Source organism: Gouania willdenowi, chromosome 3, assembly GCF_900634775.1.
Source record: "Gouania willdenowi chromosome 3, fGouWil2.1, whole genome shotgun sequence".
Classification (NCBI taxonomy): domain Eukaryota; kingdom Metazoa; phylum Chordata; class Actinopteri; order Blenniiformes; family Gobiesocidae; genus Gouania; species Gouania willdenowi.
The window spans coordinates 4,799,221-4,817,978 of NC_041046.1; the positions used below are offsets into that span (position 1 = coordinate 4,799,221).

The following is an 18,758-nucleotide window of genomic DNA, read 5'->3' on the forward strand; positions in this document are numbered from 1 at the left end:
GAAAAGCAGTAAATTGATATGTATCAAAAAAGAAGAAAAAAAAATCACTTTAAAATGTGCTTAAATATAAGTCTAAATTAAATAATGAAGCATTATATTACCTTATTTTCTACAGATAATGCTCTTTTGTGTGTGTGCTTTTGTAGATCTGAGCAGCTGATTATTAATTGTGTTTTTTTTTCCTTTCCTCCACAGATGCCCTGCAGGTCACATGATCCGTGTTAACGGCACTAAGAAGTCGTGCGTGTACACGCTGTGTGCGACCCGTCCCTGTCACAGAGGCACGTGTGTGGCCCAGTCGCCCTCTAAGTTCACCTGTCACTGCCCTGAAGGCTTCAGAGGACGTCACTGTGAGACCACGCTGGCCGTGTACAGGGAGGCCGTCGGCCTCAGCTTCAGCTCACTGTTCGCCATCTGTATCTGCTTCATGGCTCTACTCGGTAACCAGCGCCTCTTCTTCTCTGTTTGCTTTTTAACAACGTTTCATGTGAACAGACTGTGGTTTATGTCTCAGTAAAACTCCAAGGCTTCAGGCTGATAATCTGTTATTTTATTAAATGTCATTTAGTCTGTCAACATCAGTGGTGGACAGTCAGCAAGACCTTCTCTGGCTAAACAGCAGCAGAATATACATTACATCATGGGATATTTTTCCACAAATATGTATTAAATTATTCCTCAGGTTGAGATTTAGGATAGTTTTTATCCAATCATATTCAGCCATCATGTGTATCTAAAATCTGCCCTCAGGCCTTCAGTGTGGGCACTAGGGCTGGGCAATATGGTCCAAAACTCAGAGCTCAATATTTTTCTCAAATTGGCGATATACAATATTAATCTTGATAATTTTAATTAGGATGAAGTCTGACCAGAAAGACAATTCTGGGTTAAAATGGCTGATACAAAATGCCACAAAGACTCATTTAGTAACAAACAGCTGCACAATATGTGCCACTTTTGCTCCTCTAAGGGACAGCACGTGTGAGTGAGTTCTGCACTGTGGCTTGTTTGGTGGTAGATCTAGGTTAGGACACAATCAGAAATCCATTAAACTGAGCTTTTCATGCTGTTCTGAGAAGGAGAGAAAGCAGTGACTCCTAAAACATTTTGATACAAAAACAGCTATTGATTTAGGCGATATTGTAATTTTTTATATCGCCGAAATAGTAAACCCGATATATCTTCAATCTGGATATTTTATCCGGCACTCGCGGGCACCAGTGTAGCACCAGTGTAGCACTGGAGCCAGCTAGCGGGCGTAGTACAGGCACATCAACTTCTACTTCCTGCTTTCTTACACGTGATAACTTCCCATTCAGGTTGTGCCGTAACCTGGTATCAGAGGATAGATCTGGACCTCCTGAGTCTGAAAATGGCGGTAGAGTCTTATATGAGCCGCTGGAGGCAGATCACACATTTTTTTGGAAGCAGTATAACGTCTACTAAAAATCGACTTACAAAATAAAAGTCTCCGACCCGGCCGTGTCATCGCTCTGTCCCCGCGAGGATGGAGAACAAACACGGTGCGATCAGCTGTTTTTAACGCATCATACGAGGATGCAGGGGGACCGCGATGGCAGCTCTAAGGTAGACTGCAGTCACACAACAAACACAATCAATGTATCACACTTGTTTCCACGTAATGAAGTGGTGTCAGGGTCGGTGCGTGCTGGATCTGGCCCAGGGGCCGCTGGGGGCCGAGGTAGCTTCTTTGGTTGGAAAGAAACTGATCCAATCAGAGTCGTACAGAAAGAACGTCATATATTCTGCATCAAGCAGTGTCAAAACAAACATGGCGCCCGCCACGAAGAACGTGTTCAGAGCTGCTGTTCTGTTTTATAAGACCTGGATATATCATTATATATGGATATATTGTTATATATGGATATATCATTATATATGGATATATTGTTATATATGGATATATTGTTTTATTTAGATATATTGTTATATATGAATATATTGTTATATTTATATATATTGTTGTATTTAGATATATTGTTATATTTATATATATTGTTATATTTAGATATATTGTTATATATGAATATATTGTTATATTTATCTATATTGTTGTATTTAGATATATTGTTATATTTAGATATATTGTTATATTTATATATATTGTTATATATGGATATATTGTTGAAACCACAACAAGAAGAGGTTTTAAAACCATAAGTCTGCTTGGCGCGCTATGGTCGTCACGTCCACTCTTCATTTGATTGGTTACTCTGCGTGTGCTTACTCCGCCCCCTCAGCCCCCAGAACTCAAACACTGGTGAGCTTCCAGACTAATCGCCTGTATGAATAATACAAGGAAATTAGGATGGATTCCAGGCTAACTTGTTCCCACCTCTGATTTAAGCAACTTAAGCTTTTCAAATTAAAAACAATCATTTTGCAGGACTAACTTATAATGACCTGATAAAATAACCTCTGAAGTCAGGGAGGGAATAAAAACAAAGAAAACTCTTAGACTTAAATCAAGAATGATCCAACTTCACATGGAAGCAATAACAACCATGTTTCTGATGTGGTTAAATAAAGGTTGAATAAATAAAATAAACACATTTAATATACTGTGGTTTTGCTGATAAATGCTAAACTGAACGACAGACTGAGCTGGAAAAACCTCAACCCTCAGACAAAGCTAAACGATGTTTATCCTCTTGGATTTAAAAAGACACAGATGTTAGAAATAAGAGCTTTTACATTTAGGTTAGCAGGTAAGCATTTGGATTTCAGATGGACCTTTTCAGAGGTGAGGAAATAACAGCATCCTGACAGTTGACATGAAATTAGAAAAGTGTTTCTACTGTTCAGGAAAACAGTGATGATGAAGTGTGAAAAACTTACCACAAAGCTTTTAATTGGTCGTGTTTCTCACTCTCTGAAGGAGATAAACTCACCAGATGTTTCACTGATTTCTTCCATGTGTTGATGTTGATGTGTTGTCGTGTTATAGCCTGTGAGGATCACTGAGGGATGACGTTATCACACCAAGCCTGAGAAAAAACCTAATAATATCCAGCATTATTATCATCACACTTCCATTCCATCCTGATTACCTCCTCATTGTAGCAGCGTTTATACTCAGGTGAGATTAGCAGGAGGATGGCGTGCTTGTTATACAGTTAGAAAAGGTGAGGAACGTCTACTGGGCTAATCTGACAAAAGTCACAGCTTTTATTATTTCACTTTTCCAAGAAAAGTGAGAAACGCATCGTAGACAAGTTTGCAAACAAACTGCTCATCATATTCCCCTTAAATACTGTAGCTGTGAGTAGCTTTATTACTTTATATGTATTTGTTTGGTTTGTATGTGAACACGTGGGCCGTTGTGTTGATTTTATTCAACGTTCTATCAATGGATCCAGAAGCCTGCTGCGCTCTGATTGGATGAAACAGTTAAAGTGGGTGTCATCTGTGGTGCTGAACTTCGAATTTGTGTTGGGGACAGTCAGCCAAACGTTCTCTTGTTCTCTTGGTTTGTTTGTTTAAAATGTCATAACCATGTGTAGAAAAAGCCAGTAATATTTGTGTATGTGTACGTTATAAAACAATCTTATCATGAGCTTTATTGGGTCTAAAGCAGGGGTTCTCAACTGGTCTCACCCTGGGACCCACATTAAATAGTAGTGACCCACTTTTTTTTTTTTAGAATTCAACCAAACAAATTTAGTTTTTCAGAAATAGCTGTTGAAAACTCACATATATAATTTTATTTAAAACATAAATCTGGATATTTTCTTGTGCAACATGCATTTCACAGCAAACCTGTGGAAATAAAAGTATTGTTCAAAATAAAAGACGAGTCCAACACATTACAAAAAACATTAAGTATTGTCACGGCAAATTTGCGGTTGACCTCATTTGGAGACATGATTTATGCTCTGGTTGAATGATGGAGTCCAGTCGAAACATGATGATTTTATAAAAAAAAAGATTTATTATAAAACTAAATTAAAAAGGAGTACAAAAGAAGCTTCCATCCTGTAAGAATGAAAGGCAGCCCCCCAACAAGGAGTGCAAAAGGCTCCTGGCAGAGCAAAAAGGCAAGACCCACTCTAACTAACAGTTTCACAGCTTAAGCTTTTATACAGATAACAGAAAAAGTTCCACCCTGAGGTGAGGAGAGGAGGGGGTCAGATGCCCAACAGTGGAAACGTTTGAGGATGATGAAGACGTGTATATTATGAGGAAGGTTGGGCGCCACTGTTATCTGTCCTTGATAGACTCTGTGTTGCACTGTGGATACAATACGATCTGTACTGTTTAATCTAACATGATTCAGCTGTTCAAAAGTGCAAAGAGTAATGGAGTCATCATGTATTAAAACATGACAAAATGTACACCTGAACACACATTTGATGATATGATGATGAATATAATAATTGCCATAACAGTATTTATTTATTTTGACCAGCTGTCTGTGACCCACCCAGTACAGGTCCACTACCCACTTTGAGGTCCCGACCCACCAGCTTTTGTCCCGGTATTGATTTGTTCTGCTAGTGATCAGCAAAAAAAACCCACACACTACCTTTACATTGGACACGTTACTCTTTCTCAGGTATTTTTACACTTATATCTAAACTATTCATGTTATCCTCCCAGTGCCTTCGATTGGTTGATCTGATATTTAAATTGTCCAGTTTTTGTCTACACACCATGGATCAGCATTCAGATTTTATTGTAACATCAACACAATGACAACAAAGACATGTTACCCACTATAATCAATCATTGTGATGTATCTGATTAAAATTGAATAACAGCTTAGACGAGCACAGCTTTATGTTGCCATGACTTCCAACACTGGTGCTTGATTTGAGGATAACTTTAAACTAAAAACTGTGCATGTTCAATTCAATTAATTGGGTTGAATTGTGTGCGGCGCCAAAATAAACACAAAAAATGACAGAAAAATTCCATAAAACAGCAGAAATACACAAAAGCACTCCAAAAAATGTACAGAATTACAGAAAAAAGACACAAAAATAGCACACAAAGCTCTCATTGGTCTATATTCTAATGCTGACATGAACAGAGGAGACCTGTTATAGTTATGCCAAGGCCAATGTATTTGTATAGAAACATTTCAAGGCAATTTAATGGTTTTAAATGACTTTACTGTTTTAAAGTGTGTTTGCACATTTTTGTTGTGATTTTTTTTTGGTTTTGAAGAAGAAGAATCATATTTTTGACCTTTTCAGTAACATTTTTTACTTATTTTGTTGATTTTTGATTGATTCATTCTTTGATTATTGAGAGGGGGGTGCACAGTGTGCAACATACACAACCGTTTGGGAGGAACAACTGTGGGTCAACAGTTTTATACATAAGGCTGACATTATCTGTTATTAGCATTAATAAGGTGTCATGAAGGCTGTTATTAAGTGTTGTTTGCTAGTTTATGACACCTTTGGAGCTATGTTGGCCTTTTTTAGGTTAGGAGGAGGGATCTAGTGGGGCTAGGTAGGATTAGGGTAACGAACGACACTTAATGACAGCCTTCATGGGACCTTATTTATGCTAATGACAGGTGTCGTGTCATGTAATGTCAGCCTTTATGGCTAAAACTTTAAGTAAACTGTTACCAAACTGTGTTATAGTGTGGCTAATGTTGGCTTACAAAACAACAGATGGAGTTATCTTCTGAGCTCCTTTAATTTACATCCAACTCTGTGATGTGTGATGGACAGAAACGTCTCCTCCATGTAGTTCAGGAGCAGCTCTAGAAGACAGATGTCCTTTATTTTTCTCCTTTTAAAATCCACAGTTTCATGTGGAGCTCTGAATATTCATCCCATGCTTCTACCGTGGGCTGTGTTTACTATTCCTAAAGGATGCTCAGTGGAGACAGAGCCTCAGGCGGCGTTGTTCACAGAGAATCGTCAGCGCACTGACACGTATCTTTTGTTTAATTGAGGACAATGAAAGGGAAACAGAATGAGGAACGTGAGGAAGAGCAAAGAATGGCAACAGAATGTGGATCACAGGGACTCAGAACAACAGCCTGAGCTGAACAGAACCAAGAGAAGACATCGTCTGTGTGTGTGTGTGTGTGTGCGCGCGTCTCATTTCTGATTCCACATCCACACACAGACCATCATTCCTCGTTTGCGTCTTCTTGCCTTTTCTTTAAAATGTGTCGTGTGACAAGTGTGACACCCGACCTTGATCCTGACGTGATTTGGTTTTATTTTCAGCGTTAATGACTTGATTTGTAGGCCGACGCGCTGCTGTTTACCCAAACCTGCAGAAAGTCAGATGATCAATGTTCTCAGGGTGTTTCTAGTGGCTTTAAATGGTCGAGGCACGCCGTGCTCAATCGGTCAAGCCGTCCTTTATGAAATTTAAGTAGCAACATGGAAGGTTTGTCTACTGCTAATGAACAGCAGAGGTGGCAAAAGTACGAGTGTTCAGTGCTCAAGTAAACGTATAGATACTTGAATAAAAAATGTAAAAGTAAAGGTATTAAAGTTGCTCCCCGACGTGAGTAAAAATCAAAAAGTAAATGCTACTAAAAGTAAAACAAATAATAAAACAGGGTTTTAAACCAGCAAATTCCATATATTTAATTTTTTTAAGAACTTGTAGAAAACTGGTACACGGAAACAAGTTAAATATGTTACCTTTGACCACATGGAGAATTTAGCGCTCATTATAGATAACATTTGTAAATAAAATGTGTCGAGATAAAAAAAAAGTGCAAATGCTTAATTAAACTCAGAGCAGTTTAACATTTAAAAAAAAAAGTTTTTATGAGAGTAAAAATGTTTTAAATGTGACCGATGAGATGCTGAGATAAAAGGTTGTTGGTTCCAGGGTTGTTCCATGTATGTACGTAAGTAAGTAGTTTATTTATAAAGCGCTTTTTACAGATAAAATCACAAAGTGCTGTACAGAGTTGTAGTAAAAGTACAAGTGCAACACAATAGAATAATAAAACAAGAGTGCATAAATATCATAAGAACAGCAACATGGGTCTTTTCTTGGTCTGAGTTCCTTTAATCATGTTCATGGTCTGTGTCCCTTTAGTTTAACCTAATAAGTTATTTTATTAGTTTATAAAGCCCCACACGTCCCGATGACCTATCACAGATGGTTTTAGTTTCTGAACCCAGACGGACCCTCAGAACCTCTAGTACTGATCTTTTAACTGTTTCAAAGAGTAAAAAATACAACGTTTGGAGACTCTTCAGTTTTTATTCTCCATGAGGGTGGAACAGTCTGAGAGGTGTTGTAGGAGGAGCCGAGAGTATCACCATTTTTAAACGTAAGCTAAAAACATATTTATTCCATCTGGCTGTTATGGAGTGCTTAATGAGTTGTTTTTTTATGCTTAATTTTATGTTTTATATGTTTACAAATTCCTTCCTTTTCTGCTTTGTTTTTATTTCGGACTATTTTCTTATTTTACCATCTTTTTAATAATCTTATTAAATTATTTCTGTGTGCATTAGTCTCTAAAGCTTTTTTTAAAATCATTTTAAATAAATTTTAACTTTTGTAAGAAAACTGCTGTAGAAATAGTTTGATTGATTGATTGATTGATTGATTGATTGATTGATTGATTGATTGATTGATTGATTGATAGGGATGGGTACCTTTCACATTTAAAGCGATACTCAGTATCAGTACTCAACGCTACCATTTTTTGATACTTTTGTGTGATAATAAATGGTAAATAATAAAATCATAAAATGTTCCAATTTACCATATTTATTCCTCATAATATTAATATCAATAACAAACTTCTTCATCATTAAAAACCACTGCGCTGTTTTTTGTTTTTGTTTTTTTAATAATAATGTACAAATTAAAAAGCAGCTTTATGTGACATGATTCTATGTTGCAAGTATTTCACTTGCATTTGAGAGAAGCAACCAATTTTCCACCAAAAGAACCAATATTTCATTCAGTGCTAGTGCCAGAGTTTAGTTGGTTCTAATCCTGTTAATTCTAAGAACCGTGTGTGGGAGGAGCCTGTTTACTTTATTCAGCCTGTGAAGCTGCGAGGTAATGGGATTGTCATGTTTCTGTGTGGAGCGGGGGGTTCGGTTGGTTTAAAAAGCGGAGCCGCACTTTGGACTTCTTTCTATCAGCTGTCGTGAACCCAGAGTCATTACGCTTGTGTGTGCAATGTTGTGTTCAGGTACTACACAGGATTTTGCCTTCTCTTCCACTCTCTCACAGTCACAAGGATGCGTTCAGGTACCCAAACATGGCACCGTTTGATTTCACATGAATCAGTACCAGGTAGTACGGAAGGAACTCTACCTAAGAAAGTACCAAATTTGGCACAAATCCCTACTAGTTAGTTCCTATACGATGCTTTAGCTGAACTCTCTCACGTGTCACAGGTGGTTTAATGTTTAGGAGAGTGGATTAGCCATTAGCATTAGCTCATATGTAGCAGCTACTTTAGCGTTTCTTCTTCTTACAGCAGATTCTAATTCTCTGGTGTGATTTTTTGGTGATTGTGTTGTTCCAGCGTGAGATGATGGTGATGGATCAGCTAATGCAGGGGTGTCAAACTCTGTTTAGTTCAGGAGCCGAATACGAAGTCGTTTGATTTTTTAACATTCATGTCCCCAAGTTTGTACTTTAAAAGATGTATAAATGATACATAAAGTATGTAATGCACCTACAATATTCAGGCAATAAGTGATAGATCTTGTCTTTTAAATTTCATTCATTTTGTGACCAATTTTTTATTTAATTTGGGGAAATAATGTGAAATAATTTAAGGAAAATTGAATTCTTTAAACAATTTGAGATTTAAAATGACTACAGCCATGTAATAAAAGCAGGGGAACATTGAGATCACCCAATTATTATAGTTTAATTGAATTTATTACATTATTTGAACTGATTATTTGGTAATAATTTAGACATTGTTTTATGTTTATTCTTTCTTTTTAACTTTCTCCTGAAGGCTGAAATGGATGGTCTAAACTAAAGGTTCAGTTTTGGCCCCTGGACCTTGAGTTTGACACACGTGAGCTAAGGTGACCCACTGACACTCACAGAAAACATCAGCACAGAGACACAAAGTCTCTGTGTAACCAGCTATTGCCCCTCAGTATTAATACTTCATGGCCCAGGCTTCTGAATTAAACATGTTGCTTGAATATTAATGTGACACAGAAATATGTCTACATTTGATCCTTTGAACTTACATGTGTCTGAGTTTTGTCAAACCTAGGGTGACCACGTGTCTGCTTTTACCTGGACTTTTCCTCTTTTCACGTCCTGTCCAGGGGAGTCAGGATAGATTCTAGAAATATATGGAAACAACTGGATTTCACAGGGAACTTTGAATATCTTAATTTAGAACAGTGGTTCTAAACTTTTTCAGCCTGCGACCCCCAAAATAAAGGTTCCAGATACCAAACATTGAAGAACAGTCATGTGGAGACAGGACCATCTATAAGGGGGAATAAAGGGGAGAGATTTTTGGGGTCCATCCATAAAGTCAGTAAAATGATGGTCCATTATTCTGTGTCCATGAATCTGTGATAACCACATTTATTTATTCATCTGAATAATATCCACTGTTATCCAGGAATGTTTATGATTATTATATTCATCTTAAAGATGGAAATCCTGGTTTTAATCAGGAATAAAATAGTTAAAAGTGACCAAAAATGGGAGAAAAGGTAATGAAATGGGATTTTAAAAACCACATATTGGTTAAATGTTGCAATTAGAGTGAGCAAAAATAGACAGAAAAAGTGGTAAAAAAAGGTTCAAAGTGTCAATATTGGTGTAAAAGTTGTAAAATTTGGTTTAATGGGCATGACAAATCATGAATGTGGTTCAATTGGCAAAAATAAGCATGAAATATGGTGAAAAGAGGTTAAAAGTGACAATAATTGGTCAATATTTGCAACATTAGGTGGAAAAGTGGTGGAAAATGACTTGAAAGTTGAAAAAAATGTGCAGAAAAGATATTGAAATTTGAGTGTGAAGAAATGAGAGTAATGTAGCAAAAATGCAATAAAAGGAGCAAACATTTGACAGGAAAAAGTGATGGAAATAGGTTAATATTTGGTGAGTTTGGTGTAAAAGGTGGTAAAATAGTTATAAGTTGCTTATCAAAAATGGCCAAAAAAAGTGGTAAAAAGGGTTCGAAGAGTCAATATTGGCCTAAAAGTGGCAGAAATGGGGGGAGGCGGGGTGGAGGTGGGGTGGAGGTAATGTAGTTTAAAATGTACAAACAGTTAGTTTGAACTGGCAACTAATGAGCATGACAAATGGTGAATGTGGTTAAATTGGCAAAAAATAATCATGAAATATGGTGAAAAGAGGTTAAAAGTGACAATATCTGGTCAACATATGTGACATTAGGTGAAAAAGTGGTGGAAAGGGTTTATAAGTGATGAACATGTCTGGAAAGTAGAAAAATGTGCAGAAAAGGAATTGAAATTTGATGAAAAAGTGTCAGAAATGGGAGAAATGTAGCAGAAATACATTAAAGATATACATATAGCATATAGTAGACAATATATACTCACTGAGTTTGTAGTGTATTGTACAGAGTGTGACATTTATATCTTGGAGATTTCATAGTATAGAGTGGGCGTGTATTAACTGCTTAAGGAGCCACGCCCATAATTTAAGATTTATTTTTTGAATTTCCCCTGTAGTGACAGGTCAGCCAACACCATCGCTTTAGTTACTTTTTAATTATTTCTGCTCCTTTTTTATTTAGAATGACCTCTACTATGTAAATAAGCTGAGCCTTGGCTACGTAATGATCATATCCTCCCCCAGGAATTAAGTCTGTGCAGCAACTGTTGCATTGATTAACACACACACACACACACACACACACACACATTCCAAGGTCGCGCTTGTTTACCGTTCCATTACTCCAGAGTAAAGAGCACAGACATACGTTATTTAAACATACATGGGATTATATCTCATTAGAACAGAGCTGAGCTTTAGGGTGAGAGGGTGAACAACTCATAATGAGTCTATTTATACTGTGTGAGATGTAAATGAAAATTTTTATCGTTAAAGGATCACGGCCTGCATTTCAGTTACTAAATACTGAGCATATGTAAATGTTCACTAATCGGTAAGAAGTGGAATGTGTGAATCAGACAAATGTGTAAAAAGTACTCACATTACTGTAATTTTGTAGCTTTTATGCGTACTTGTACTCATTTGAGTATATTTCTAAATCAGAAATTTTACTTGTACTTAAATACATTTTAAAAGAAGTCATTTGTTACTTTCTTACACCGAACGTTGATGAGTAAATGATTATTTTTTGTTTTAAAGGGGACACATCATGCTATTTTTCACCAATCTCCATTTGTTCTAAAAACCCTAACAAAATAGTATTTGAGTTTATTTTCATAAACTTGCCTGTTTTCTAGAGTTTTACCCTCTGAAAAGTCACTTTCTGAACCGTTCTGAAATGGGGCCGTTTTGGGGCCTACTTATGCATATTCATGAGTGGGCGTGTCTACAGACGCTGACTCACTTCATGTCTCGCTCTTTTACAGGGTGGTCAGTGATCACCAGAGCCATTTTATTTTTGCCATCCACACATTGTTATTGTTTTCAGTTAAAAAACTTCACATTACAGTAAAACAGTACGTTTCAGGGTCTCGCAGCAGCAGCAGTCATTCAAGCTCACTTTCTCCTCCTCTGCTCTTCTAACTACAGGAATAGTGCATTAAATATGATAATCATTTGTTCTCTCCAACTGCTGCATCGCATTGTGTCACAAACACGTCAGATCAACAATACGAAGCAATAAAACAGGTTCGTCAATGCGCCGAACCACAGAGCGGGGTACACCTCCCCATGAACTAATAGTGCTGACACCACAGTGTGCGTTCACTGTGGAGGCGTGGCATCGGCGGCAGGAAAGTTCTGTATTTAGTTTTACCGGTAGCCATCAGTCCTTCGCTAGCATTAAAAACAATGGTGGACTTCTGCAAAAATTTTCATCAGGTTGGGGGTGGAGTCCATAGGTGGAGTTACCAGCGGAGGGGAGGGTATTTCATTTGTGATGTCACAAATGTGCAAAATTTTAAACAGAGTAATTTTCTCTGTTATAAGACGTACAAAGACCACAAATAAACAACTGGATGGTTTTATTTCACCTTTTGTGTTGGTGGACACTCAAGTTACCTCATATGTGATCAAAAAACTGCAAAAGTGGTATTTTCATAACATGTCCCCTTTAAAATATTCAACAGACATTATGAAACTACGAAAAAAAAATGAAATGACCAGACAACAATCAAAGCCATAGCCAACCAATCAGATTAAACGTAATACATGGCACCAAAACAGCGTTGAATGGAGGTTATTTTCTTATTTTGAGTATTTTTGGAGTTATTTTGTGTTTTGTGTTGGCTTTTTATTTCTTTCAACTTCTGTAATTTACCGTTTTTGGGGGATTATTCCCAGAATTCTGACCTTAATCTAACTTTTGACTCTGAGTTCTGACTTTTTTCCTCAAAATTCTTACTTTAATCTCAGAATTCTGACTTTTTTCTCAGAACATTAATAATAATGATAAAAATATTAAACCTTGGCCCTAATCCTCTTCCATGGATATTGGATATCTGTCCGATATCAGCAACAAAAACATTATTAAATGGATTATATTGGCCTGTATTTAAAATCTGTTAAACAAGCACTTCTTATAAAACTCAACTAAGTACGTTTCATTCAACAAAAAAATTCCCCCAAATGATTGATATTATTCTGATGCTCATGATGTAACAGGAACATGTGAATATTTTGACCAGGAAGAATGTTTCTGTATCTGATGACTGTATGAACAGAACGTGACCTGGTCATGTATCTAATGAAAAGCTGCCACTCTTCAGAAACACTTACAGTATATAAGACATAAAAAGAGGAATCTCCTCAAACAGAGCCTGATTACATCATGAATGTTAAATTCAAAGTGTCTGAAGGAGAGAAAGAGTAGGATTACATAAATAATCCAATCAGCACATTAACAGCCGTATAAGAAACGTATTCTTGTGTCTGCAGAATTGGTGACAGGTGTGTTTTTAAAAGCATTTTAGTGATAAACCCTGAGGAAGATTTTTGCGATTTATCAAAAACACATAATTGTCAAATATATTTTCTTCAAAACATTTGTTTATGTCACATTTGGTACCAAAATGTCAACAATAATGAGACACATCTTCAACAAACCAATTATTTGGGTCTATTTTGACCGTCAGATGACAAAAAGTGACAAAATAAGAATTTGTTTTGGGAATAATTTTGCACAAGATTTTCTATAACATCATTAATCTTCTTTTTTTATTTTATCTTTCTTGGTTATTGGCAGGTTGCAACCCACTTGAACAGGTGCATATCGCCACCTACTGTACTGGAGTTTGTAAACTAGGGTTGGGGTCAATTACATTTTTAATTTACAGTTACGTTTTCAATTATCAATGTTCAATTACAATTCAGTTATGATTACAGTGACCAGTATTTTTTTCCAATTACAATGAAATTAAAAAATTTTATCCTCAGAAAGTTAATTACAATTACATTCTCAATTACTAAAATTCAAGTACAATTAATCCCAATTACTGAGCCAGAAAAAAATAACCTAATACAAGTTAACCCTCCTCTTGTGTTAGCTTTCTGTTAGCATCTCTAATGATAACAGCTCCTAGATCAGCTGTAAAATACAATTATCTATCATCTCATATATTTGCTATCTATTGATTACATTGTCAGGCTTCCTAATCAATAAAAATATAGGTTTTAATGTTTTTGGTGTGGGCATCTGAGCCTTTTTTCATTCAATTTCAATTTTTTTAATGGTAAAATGTGGGAAAGCTTGATATGAAACATATTTTAATAATTGTTAACTACATGTGTGTAGAACTCTACATAGAGCTATAACATGGTTGACTCCCTACAGCCAGCCGTTCAAGGCCGGTTTATCTGTTCTCCAGGATGTTTGTGTCGGCTGATGCTCCGCCCCCTGCTCCTCTTCCCCACCACCAGGAGGAGGAGGACGCGCTCTCCTAGAATGTTGTCGTGATTGTGAGTTTTGTGCTTATGTGCTGAGGAGTTTCTTCCTAGTCCTACACTGTGTTGCCCTAAGGGTACATAGTTTAGAACCCGCCTTTTTTCCCCTCTACTCTCCTCCTGTTTTCCCATTTTTCACTCAAACATGATGGTGCCGCAGATGGCTGCCTCGGTGTGTTGGTGCTCATGTTCTTCTCACCAACTGCCTAGTTAATTTCCTTGTGCTGTTTTAAACTGTGCCTGGAGATTGAAATTCTTTCTAATTCTGATTCTCAACAGAATTCCCCCGCTGAGTGTGTTTCTCAGAAGTTTCCTACTATTTGATATTTATGTGTTTTTTATAAATTGTGAAAATTGTCACCATGGGTATATCATCAAAATGTGCTAAAAACACCCCTGCTACCAATTCTGGAGTCCACAAGAACCATTTCTCACTTCCTTTATATCATGCTTTCAAAAAAATGCAGCAGTGTTTTGTTCTACCTCTCTCTCTCTCTCTCTCTCTCACACACACACACACACACACACACACACACACACACACACACACACACACACACACACACACACACACACACACACACAGACTGTGTCACTGTGTCTGGCGCTCGCTCACTATGAAGCAGCTCGTCTGGAGTAAAGTGGATGCATAATGAGGACGAGCACAGAGTGAAGTAACAGGCTGGAACAAAACAATTTAACAATGATGACCTGGTAGATGTGACGAGAGAAATAATGACAGAGGCAGAAAAACAACGCAGGAAAAACAAAGTATCAGGAAGCTAATCGGACACAAACTCAGTGGGAGAGAAACCAGTCCTCGAGAACAGTGTTTCTCAAACAGGGGTACGCCACTGCACTGCAGGGGGTGCTTCAGAGAGAGAGTGGAACATTAACACATAATAGCATTACAAATATGGGTTTTATGTTTAGTTTTAGTAAGAAATTACAGTCATAATAGTGACTATAGTAATGATCTTGATTAGAACATGAACTGAAAATACTAGGGTCACACCAGGCGAGTGATGATTAGAAATAATAAAAACTATAGAAATAAATCTATTCAGGAGGCACTAAATACTGTTTCTTTCCACTAATTTACAAAATGTTTTTTTTAAAATGTGTGTTATCACTCATTTATTCCATCATTTTGTTCTACAGTTGTTGTTTATAGTATTTATAGCAAAACGTAGTCAGACATACTTGGATTCAGAAATAAGAAATAAAGGGAACCAAACATTCACCAGAGGTGGCAAAAGTACTCGTCTTCACTACTCAAGTAAAACTATAGACACTTGAATAAAAAAAAATTGCTTTGGTTAAAATAAAATTACTGAAGTTGCTCCTGTACTTGTGTAAAAGTTAAAAATGTACATGTTACTAAATGTACTAAAAAAGTACATAATGTCCCTTCAATAATAAGACAGGGTTTTTAAAACAACAAATTGAATATATTTATTTTTTAATAACTTGTAGAAAACTGGAACATGGAAACAAGTTAAATCTGTTAACTTTGAACACATAGAGAATTCAGCACTTATTATAGATACAATTTGTAAAAAAAGGAGTAGAAAGTACAGATATTTATCGCAAAAAAAAAAGAGTAAAAGTAAAAAAAAATTTTTTAATCCTCTTACTATTATTGGGGTCAATTTGACCCCATTCAGTGTTCTCTGTGTGTGTGCGTATGTGTGTGTGTGCGTGTGTGTGTGTGTGTGTGTATGTGTGTGTGTGTGTGTGTGTGTGTGTGTGTGTGTGTGTGTGTGTGTGTGTGTGTGTGTGTGTGTGTGTGTGTGTGTGTGTGTGTGTGTGTGTGTGTACTTTAACTCCAGTCAATATTAGACTTTCCTCAATGGATGATTCTGTTTCACAACAGTCTGAATAACTCTTATTTATTATTATTATTTCTGTTCCATAGTGACAGATGTGTTATTTTATACTCCTTAGAATTATTATATTGGCTTTGGTAAAGTTATTATGACACAGAAGATTTTTCTCTATTCCTAAAAACTCATGGAGATGATTTATTTTAATCAGATGAAGACATCGTGTAGGCATCGGAGATTTGTACATAAGGCTGACATTACGCTAACATTATCTGTCATTAGCATTAATAAGGTGTCATGAAAGCTGTCATTAAGTGTGCTAAATTATGACACCTTTGGAGCTATGTTGGCATTTTATTGGTTAGGTGGAGAGATCTGGTGGGGTTAGGGTTAAGAATTAGGGTTAGGATTAAGATTAGGGTTAGAGTTAGGTTAATGAAGGGCATGGGTTAAGTTAACGAATGACCCCCCTTTATTTTGTTTTGTTATATTGTTGTTCATGTAACATAAAAATGTAAATAAAGTTTAAAAAACCCTCAAGGGTAAAATGTGTTGTAATTCAATTGAATGTAATTAGAATTGTTCCATTAAGTGAATACTTGTGTTAGCATAAATCATGACTGACAGTAAGTCCATGTGGTGACTTCTTTCTCCTTACGTGTGATGCTGTGCTTGTGAGGGACTTTTTAAAGCGACTCTCAGCTCTGACACTTAAAGTTGACAAAAGAAAATGTTGGACGGATCTATTTTAAACTCAAAAGCAGAATTGTCACATTTTGAGTTCATATATGAGACTAGCCTGCTGCGGATAAAGATCGTTTTATCTTTTCCTACTTTCCCAAGAGTGTGGAAGAGTGGTTTTAACGTCAAAGACCTCCTCCTCCTTCTTAAAGCACCTTCTGATGTGTCTCTGTCAGATGTTTTCTTTGGTTTTTTCTCCCAGAAATAAAGTGTTTTCACCTCTGCTTTGCACCTAAAACGCATCTTTAGACAAGTCTGTGATCAAACCAAACTAATGTGTATTTTATGGAAAACTATGTGTTTTCTTACTTAGTGTGACTATATTTTGATTTTTAAAAAAGAGAATTTTTGGGCCAAACCCAGCAGTATTCAACGTTTTCTTGACTCTACATTGTAGAGGTAAAAGATGAATAAGTTGTTATTGTCCGTAAGATATAAAATACATTTCTCTATCTATAACAAAGACTTAATCTGTAATCAGCGGTGACTCAAGTCAATCACCTTCATTATGATTACAACAATCTGTCCTTGAAAAATCTCATACAAACCTTAAAATATCTTTTTCTTTGAAACAATGAGAAATATCTCCCCTAGAAACTAAAACTATAACAAAAAACCCTCAAGGTTTACAAAACATTAGATAATCAATAAATATTCAAGAATTAACTGACCATAACTTCCTTTATTATCCAGGAGGGTTCTCCTGCTGACATTTTAATTAAATCCACGAGTATTTGTTCTCTTTCAGTCTTTATTTTCTCTCTGCTGCGTGTCTGATGATTTTGTCAAAACAAAGCAGGATCTTCAATGATTTCATCATGTGAGTTAAATTACCGTAATGAACCATATCAGCTGTAACTACTTAGCTTTCAGAAACTGGTAGAATTTCTCCGATAGAGCAAAAATTAGCAAAGTCACGGCCTTTTAAATTAACGTGTTCCCACAGATGCGTTCAGGGTCCCTGGGAAACCTGGACATTTTCATCTATTTATAAAATCATAAGACGTGAAAAGTAAACGAAAGGGTCTGGTGACCCTACCTTACTACACGTGTTGTTTAACAGAGACTATCGTAGTTTAAAGCTGCTGGAGATGAAATATTTCATAAGATAAAAACATGTTGTAGGCCTCAGAGAGCAATAAATAAAATAAAAACATTTGTGTAAACACTCTCCTATTGACATTGTTGCTAAAGTTTGGTGCATTGCATTGTGGGATATTTAATAGTGTTTTTACTTCATTCTTTCTGTGGTTTCTAGTATTGCTTCTCCAGAAAAGGACAGTGATTGGTTAAACTCCATTTTTGTTCTAGTTTCAAACAGAAGAATTCTACAGTTTGATTGTTTTTGTCGTTTCCAATCAAAGTCTAGAGCGATTAGGTTCACTGTGAACACAAGCGCACGCAACACGGACTGAAACAGGAAGCATGGGATATGATGTTGAATGCACAGCATTGTGGGTAATCAGGAAAACCAGTGACGGTGTGAAGCAGAGCTTTAAAACCACCAAAAGCAGGAGAACTGGTTACAGTAACTAGTTACAGTAACTGGTGAGCTCATAGAACTAGTTACAGTAACTGGTTATCTCATGCAACTGGTTACAGTAACTGGTTACAGTAACTAGTTACAGTAACTAACAGTAACATTCAACAATGGAGCAGTAACCAGTTGTCCTGCATTTGGTGGTTTGTTGCAGGTCTGTGTGCTCTGCGTCCCGATACTTCCTGTTTTTAGTCCACACAGTTTGTGTTCACGGCTAACCCAATCAATCTAGACTTTTATTGGAAATGCTCAGAAACCAGCAGAAACAATCGCTCTAGAGTTCTTCAGTTTGATCCGCTCTGGACATTGTTTGTGTTCACACCGACCAAACGAGGACTATCAGAGCAAACACATCCTTTGCTTCTTTTAAATGATCTAGGATCCGTCTGTGTGAAAGCACCCTAAAATATAATGAAGTAATCAAAGTTCATCTAATTTAGAACATTTCATCTGTTTATCATTTGTTCTGTACAGTTTCCTTTGGTGAACATTGAACACTTCCAAACTCATTATCTAACCATTGAGCTTTTTGTAGAAAAAACTATAGAAACACTTGGTTTTAAAATATTTGAATCTTAAATCTGAGTTTCTGAACAAAGTCCCAC

The 18,758-nt window shown here is 36.5% G+C and overlaps 1 protein-coding gene across 1 annotated transcript in view; it reads left to right on the forward strand.

The window, feature by feature from the left end:
• LOC114458829 (cadherin-15-like) overlaps positions 1-18,758 on the forward strand; it is a 28,929-nt gene that overhangs the window by 129 nt on the left and 10,042 nt on the right. Inside the window, exon 2 of the mRNA XM_028441209.1 lies at positions 196-440. Coding sequence (XP_028297010.1) covers positions 196-440 — 245 coding nt within the window. The remainder of the gene's footprint in view (positions 1-195; positions 441-18,758) is intronic.